Genomic DNA, 7,674 nt, shown 5'->3' on the forward strand with positions numbered 1-7,674 from the left:
GGTGGAGAGATAACAGGCATTGGTAGTCTGGGTGGGTGGAGAGAGAGCAGACATTGGTAGACTGGGTGGGTGGAGAGAGAGCAGACATTGGTAGACTGGGTGGGTGGAGAGAGAGCAGACATTGGTAGTCTGGGTGGGTGGAGAGAGAGCAGACATTGGTAGACTGGGTGGGTGGAGAGAGAGCAGACATTGGTAGACTGGGTGGGTGGAGAGAGAGCAGACATTGGTAGACTGGGTGGGTGGAGAGAGAGCAGGCATTGCTAGACTGGGTGGGTGGAGAGAGAGCAGACATTGGTAGACTGGGTCGGTGGAGAGAGAGCAGACATTGGTAGACTGGGTGGGTGGAGAGAGAGCAGACATTGGTAGACTGGGTGGGTGGAGAGAGAGCAGACATTGGTAGACTGGGTGGGTGGAGAGAGAGCAGACATTGCTAGACTGGGTGGGTGGAGAGAGAGCAGACATTGGTAGACTGGGTCGGTGGAGAGAGAGCAGACATTGGTAGACTGGGTGGGTGGAGAGAGAGCAGACATTGGTAGACTGGGTGGGTGGAGAGAGAGCAGACATTGGTAGACTGGGTGGGTGGAGAGAGAGCAGACATTGGTAGACTGGGTGGGTGGAGAGAGAGCAGACATTGGTAGACTGGGTGGGTGGAGAGAGAGCAGACATTGCTAGACTGGGTGGGTGGAGAGAGAGCAGACATTGGTAGACTGGGTGGGTGGAGAGAGAGCAGACATTGGTAGACTGGGTGGGTGGAGAGAGAGCAGACATTGGTAGACTGGGTGGGTGGAGAGAGAGCAGACATTGGTAGACTGGGTGGGTGGAGAGAGAGCATACCCGATTATCCAGTATTTACACAAAGAGCAGTGCAAATGCGAAGTGTTTTAACAATGAAGGTTTGCATCTTCACTGTTCTACGAGTCCTAGCGGAGTTGGCATGAACTGAAAGCATACATGTGCATGATTCTACCGAGTAAAACACGCCCCTGTAGTCGTAGAGCTGCATCCCAAATGGCCTGGTCCTGGGTTTAAAAAGTAGTAGCGCTGTTCTTGGGGAGATTAGGGTGTCATTGGGGACACGACCCCTATAGAGTGGGTTGGTGAACTGACAGGGTTTACTCCAGTACACTCTGCTGCGTGCGTAGGGGAGTTGACAGAGACCGAAGGGTAGACTATAAGAGGAGGAACGTTGACGTGTACAGAGGACGTATCAGCACGGCGTTGAGTGAGGTAAGTTATACCTGAATCTACATTTACCTGTATGGAGCGGTAACACATTAGGACGTAAACCACCCCTGCACGGGCAGCATTAGATATTTTGTTATTTTCAAAAAAAAATTAGCGGGCGGGTTTAGGATTCTATGGCTCCTTATCTCAGAGCTTGTTTAAAAAAAAAATATATATATATATATATATATATATTTTTTTTTAAATCAGCTGTTTCGTTGGTGCAGTTAATTCATCTCTGTTTTGAGTTTCATTTCGCTGCTCTCTCTCATCCGTGTAGAATCAGTCAGTTCTACATCAGTGGAGAATCAGTCTGTTCTACATCAGTGTAGAATCAGTCAGTTCTACATCAGTGTAGAATTAGTCAGTTCTACATCAGTGGAGAATTGGTCAGTTCTACATCAGTGGAGAATTGGTCAGTTCTACGTCAGTGGAGAATCAGTCAGTTCTACATCAGTGGAGAATTAGTCAGTTCTACATCAGTGTAGAATTAGTCAGTTCTACATCAGTGGAGAATTGGTCAGTTCTACATCAGTGTAGAATTAGTCAGTTCTACATCAGTGGAGAATTAGTCAGTTCTACATCAGTGGAGAATCAGTCAGTTCTACATCAGTGGAGAATTAGTCAGTTCTACATCAGTGGAGAATTAGTCAGTTCTACATCAGTGGAGAATTAGTCAGTTCTACATCAGTGGAGAATTAGTCAGTTCTACATCAGTGGAGAATTAGTCAGTTCTACATCAGTGGAGAATTAGTCAGTTCTACATCAGTGGAGAATCAGTCAGTTCTACATCCGTGGAGAATTAGTCAGTTCTACATCCGTGGAGAATCAGTCTGTTCTACATCAGTGGAGAATTAGTCAGTTCTACATCAGTGGAGAATTAGTCCGTTCTACATCAGTGGAGAATTAGTCCGTTCATGCTTCTCTGATCGATATTCTTCCGTTTTCATGTTGTTTTACACTGTTTCCTCAATGGCTGGATGCTTTAGTGTTTTAGCCTTAGTCTTTTAGTCTTTTACCTTACTCTATTTCTTGGGTTTCTTTCTCAATATGAGTCATGAAAGTTATTTTGTTCAAGATTAAAGTGTATGGAAACGTGATAGAAAATATTTTCATTAGTCAAAAAAATGTGCATGAGTCTGGTGGTTATCCATCCGGATCCCATATACCCCTGGGGATGTGGGTTCAAAGCCCATCTCAGCCATTCCTCTCTGTCTCCTTCTGCATATGTCTCACCTCTACATTCTGACTATTACTGTTCGTCATTACAGTATGTTAATTCAAAACAAAGTACAGTGAGCTGTATGTATGTCTCGCTGCGGAGCATAATCCACAAAAAACGGTTCACACAACAATGGGTTTATCAAAGTATATTCGAGAATTTAAAAAAATCCTGTTTACAATGTTTACAAATCACTGCCTGTTCCCTCTTCTCAGGTTCACACATACAAACCAGCAAGATGAAGATAGTGATGTTGGCTGTGGCTCTGGCCCTGCTGTTGGCTAGTGGTGGGTCTGTCACTAATTAACTACTGAGAAAACACTGTCTTTTAACCTCTTCTGTACTGTGGTGCTGGGTAAGGCTCTGGCCCTGCTGTTGGCTAGTGGTGGGTCTGTCACTAATTAACTACTGAGAAAACACTGTCTTTTAACCTCTTCTGTACTGTGGTGCTGGGTAAGGCTCTGGCCCTGCTGTTGGCTAGTGGTGGGTCTGTCACTAATTAACTAATGAGAAAACACTGTATTTTAACCTCTTCTGTACTGTGGTGCTGGGTAAGGCTCTGGCCCTGCTGTTGGCTAGTGGTGGGTCTGTCACTAATTAACTAATGAGAAAACACTGTCTTTTAACCTCTTCTGTACTGTGGTGCTGGGTAAGGCTCTGGCCCTGCTGTTGGCTAGTGGTGGGTCTGTCACTAATTAACTACTGAGAAAACACTGTCTTTTAACCTCTTCTGTACTGTGGTGCTGGGTAAGGCTCTGGCCCTGCTGTTGGCTAGTGGTGGGTCTGTCACTAATTAACTACTGAGAAAACACTGTATTTTAACCTCTTCTGTACTGTGGTGCTGGGTAAGGCTCTGGCCCTGCTGTTGGCTAGTGGTGGGTCTGTCACTAATTAACTACTGAGAAAACACTGTCTTTTAACCTCTTCTGTACTGTGGTGCTGGGTAAGGCTCTGGCCCTGCTGTTGGCTAGTGGTGGGTCTGTCACTAATTAACTAATGAGAAAACACTGGATTTTAACCTCTTCTGTACTGTGGTGCTGGGTAAGGCTCTGGCCCTGCTGTTGGCTAGTGGTGGGTCTGTCACTAATTAACTACTGAGAAAACACTGTCTTTTAACCTCTTCTGTACTGTGGTGCTGGGTAAGGCTCTGGCCCTGCTGTTGGCTAGTGGTGGGTCTGTCACTAATTAACTAATGAGAAAACACTGTATTTTAACCTCTTCTGTACTGTGGTGCTGGGTAAGGCTCTGGCCCTGCTGTTGGCTAGTGGTGGGTCTGTCACTAATTAACTAATGAGAAAACACTGTATTTTAACCTCTTCTGTACTGTGGTGCTGGGTAAGGCTCTGGCCCTGCTGTTGGCTAGTGGTGGGTCTGTCACTAATTAACTACTGAGAAAACACTGTATTTTAACCTCTTCTGTACTGTGGTGCTGGGTAAGGCTCTGGAACGGTCTCGTACATAGTGTTGGTGACATGTCGGAACTAGAACACTCTGAATTTTTCCAACTCGGTAACTCCTTGTAGAAAGATGATACCCCAGTTTCCCAGTTTAGAAAAGTATCAGAATCAACCAATAGGAAGTATCAGAATCAACCAATAGGAAGCTCTACACCACTAACATATGTTTAATTGTTTATCTCAGAGGATCAGAGTTTTCCGACGTGCCATGAATGCAGCATTATAGTGTTGCAAAACTTTTCAAAACTCTCAATGTGAGTTCCCTCCTCCCTGTTTTTGACCTGCCGAATCTTTCAACCGGGATTTCTGAAAAACCTGGGAACTTTTATCAGTATTAATGGACCGGTATAGACGTCTGTAGCGCGGGAAAAACATTTGTTTTTCAGCATCTCAGAACAGTATCTTGCAGGATTCAATAGTTGGATTTGTAAGAGTCGTTCCCCTCTCCCTCTGTGATTGACCGGCGGTGTAAATAAGAATGTGTTCTTAACTGACCTGTCTAGTTAAATAAAGGTTCAATAAAATATCCAGACAGAACAAAACCCTGTCCTCAAACACTTATATCAAACGTGATGTGGTGTGGTGATGTGGTGATGTGGTGTGGTGATGTGGTGTGGTGATGTGGTGATGTGATGTGGTGATGTGGTGATGTGGTGAAGTGGTGATGTGATGTGGTGATGTGGTGAAGTGGTGATGTGGTGATGTGATGTGGTGATGTGATGTGGTGAAGTGGTGATGTGGTGATGTGATGTGGTGATGTGGTGTGGTGATGATGTGGTGATGTGGTGTGGTGATGTGATGTGGTGATGTGGTGGTGATGTGATGTGGTGAAGTGGTGATGTGGTGATGTGGTGATGTGATGTGGTGATGTGGTGTGGTGATGATGTGGTGATGTGGTGTGGTGATGTGATGTGGTGATGTGGTGATGTGGTGTGGTGATGATGTGGTGATGTGGTGATGTGGTGTGGTGATGTGGTGAAGTGGTGATGTGGTGATGTGATGATGTGGTGTGGTGATGATGTGGTGATGTGGTGATGTGGTGATGTGGTGATGTGGTGATGATGTGGTGATGTGTTGATGTGGTGATGTGATGTGGTGAAGTGGTGATGTGGTGATGTGATGTGGTGATGTGGTGATGTGATGTGGTGAAGTGGTGATGTGGTGATGTGATGGGGTGATGTGGTGAAGTGGTGATGTGGTGAAGTGGTGATGTGGTGAAGTGGTGATGTGGTGATGTGATGTGGTGATGTGGTGATGTGATGTGGTGAAGTGGTGATGTGGTGATGTGAAGTGGTGATGTGGTGATGATGTGGTGATGTGTTGATGTGGTGATGTGATGTGGTGATGTGTTGATGTGGTGATGTGATGTGGTGAAGTGGTGATGTGGTGATGTGGTGATGTGATGATGTGGTGATGTGTTGATGTGGTGATGTGATGTGGTGTGGTGATGTGGTGTGGTGATGATGTGGTGATGTGATGTGGTGATGTGGTGATGTGGTGAAGTGGTGAAGTGGTGATGTGGTGATGTGATGTGATGTGGTGATGTGATGTGGTGGAGATGTGGTGATGTGGTGATGTGATGTGGTGATGTGTTGATGATGTGATGTGGTGATGTGGTGTGGTGAAGTGGTGTGGTGATGTGGTGATGTGATGTGTTGAAGTGGTGTGGTGATGTGGTGATGTGGTGTGGTGAAGTGGTGTGGTGATGTGGTGATGTGATGTGTTGATGTGGTGATGTGTTGATGTGATGATGTGGTGATGTGATGTGATGTGGTGGTGATGTGATGGGGTGATGTGCAAGTATTTTTTAAAAGTATTATCAGATGAACTGTTCGGTAAATATAATTATCAGACTCCAGTTACAGATGTTGGTAAAACATTCAAATACATTTAGGTTACATTTTGTCACAAAAGTAGGGCACTAGGCCTTGACTAGTCCTGGGCCTTGACTAGTCCTGGGCCTTGACCAGTCCTGGGGCTTGACTAGTCCTGGGCCTTGACCAGTCCTGGGGCTTGACTAGTCCTGGGCCTTGACTAGTCCTGGGCCTTGACTAGTCCTGGGGCTTGACTAGTCCTGGGCCTTGATCATTCCTGGGCCTTGACTAGTCCTGGGGCTTGACTAGTCCTGGGCCTTGATCAGTCCTGGGCCTTGACCAATCGGGCAATTTTTTTCTCTCCTGCATAGTCCAAAAAAATAAATATCACACCCCCAAACCCTTTCCAGCGGCTTTGAACTTTGCAGCCCTAGTATTTTACCAATGAGTCCCTGAACAATGTGGCTACCATCTGGCCAATATACTGTAGCGTTGCTATTGCGTGATTCTAATTCTGTGGTCCTAACACAATGCTGTGCTGTAGGTGTGTTCTATTGTTCCTATGACTTTCTAACACAGCGCTGTGTTGTCTCCTAGGTGAAGCACTGGACTGTCTGCGCTGTGTGCCAACTAAGGCAGGAAGAGACTGTGAGGTGACAGTAGAAACCTGCCCCCCAGAGAAGGACGGATGTGCAGCCGCCAAGTTCCTCAGAGCACCATGTAAGTAATGTTACTGACCAGGTTCAAGACCTGGGTCTTCAGACTATGTTAGCCCGCTGAGCTAAACACTAATGATTAAAAATAGACTTGAAAAAGAGTAATGTTGTGCTGATGCTTGAAGAACAGCATTGGATGTCATGTCACACAAAGTTCTGTGCCAGTATTCACAAGTTCTCAGAGGGGTGCAGATTTATATCATAATGAATAAGACTATATGAACTCATAATCAGCACTCCTGCTCTAAGACGCTTTGTGGAACCTGCAACAACCAAGAAATGATATACGTATATAAATATAATGCTGGTCTGGCCTGTTTCATTCTCAGAGGAGATGCAGGCCCTGGTTTGAATGATCAAGAATTTAATGGTTTTTAATACAGATTATTTATAATCGACGTTAACGCCTATCACATAGTAACTTAACATTATTCTGTATTTTCTCTCTCAGTTGGCCATTTCCAGAGATGCATGGACATGTCGGGCTGTAAGCAGTTCCAAACCAACGCTTACATCAACATGAAGTGTTGTGGCACTGACAAGTGCAACACGTTCTAGAATCTATATACTGGTTAACGTTCTAGAATCTATATACTGGTTCACATTCTAGAATCTATATACTGGTTAAGGTTCTAGAATCTATATACTGGTTCACATTCTAGAATCTATATACTGGTTCACATTCTAGAATCTATATACTGGTTCACGTTCTAGAATCTATATACTGGTTCACATTCTAGAATCTATATACTGGTTCACATTCTAGAATCTATATACTGGTTCACATTCTAGAATCTATATAGTGGTTCACATTCTAGACCAGGGGTATTCAAATCATTCCATGGAGGTCTGGAGTACTGCTGGTTTTCTGTTCTACCTGATAATTCATTGTTCCCACCTGGTGTCTAAATCAGTCACTGATTAGAAATGGAATAAATAAAGACAGAGGAACTGGCTTTGATTTTGGAGTTAAGGGTTCTATCTAGACCAATATTTCTCTACTTTATAACATCCTGATTCAGTTCATTGAAGAGAGGAGGTAGAGCATCCACCAGGCAAACCATCAGATCAACCATCACAACATCAACCATCATCAACCGTCACATCAACCACTCAAATATGTCTGATATTTACAAAACAAACATGAATAATTATTCGACTTAAAATAAACCAAAACCTTGAAACCATTTGTAGTTAAAATCTTTTTTTCAAAATGATTGAATCTGAGCAAAGTGTATCAA

General features: G+C 44.5%; 1 protein-coding gene across 1 annotated transcript; it reads left to right on the forward strand.

Moving 5' to 3' along the window:
• The first annotated feature begins 800 nt into the window (after positions 1 to 800).
• LOC110530854 (uncharacterized) lies at positions 801 to 7,620 on the forward strand. Its single transcript, XM_036986641.2, has 4 exons — positions 801 to 1,227; positions 2,662 to 2,733; positions 6,315 to 6,437; positions 6,885 to 7,620. The coding sequence occupies exons 2-4, from the start codon at positions 2,685 to 2,687 to the stop codon at positions 6,989 to 6,991; spliced, it is 279 nt and encodes a 92-aa protein (XP_036842536.2). The 5' UTR covers positions 801 to 1,227; positions 2,662 to 2,684; the 3' UTR covers positions 6,992 to 7,620.
• Positions 7,621 to 7,674: the final 54 nt, after the last annotated feature.

Source organism: Oncorhynchus mykiss, chromosome 8, assembly GCF_057628025.1.
Source record: "Oncorhynchus mykiss isolate SJ-2025 chromosome 8, ASM5762802v1, whole genome shotgun sequence".
NCBI lineage: Eukaryota > Metazoa > Chordata > Actinopteri > Salmoniformes > Salmonidae > Oncorhynchus > Oncorhynchus mykiss.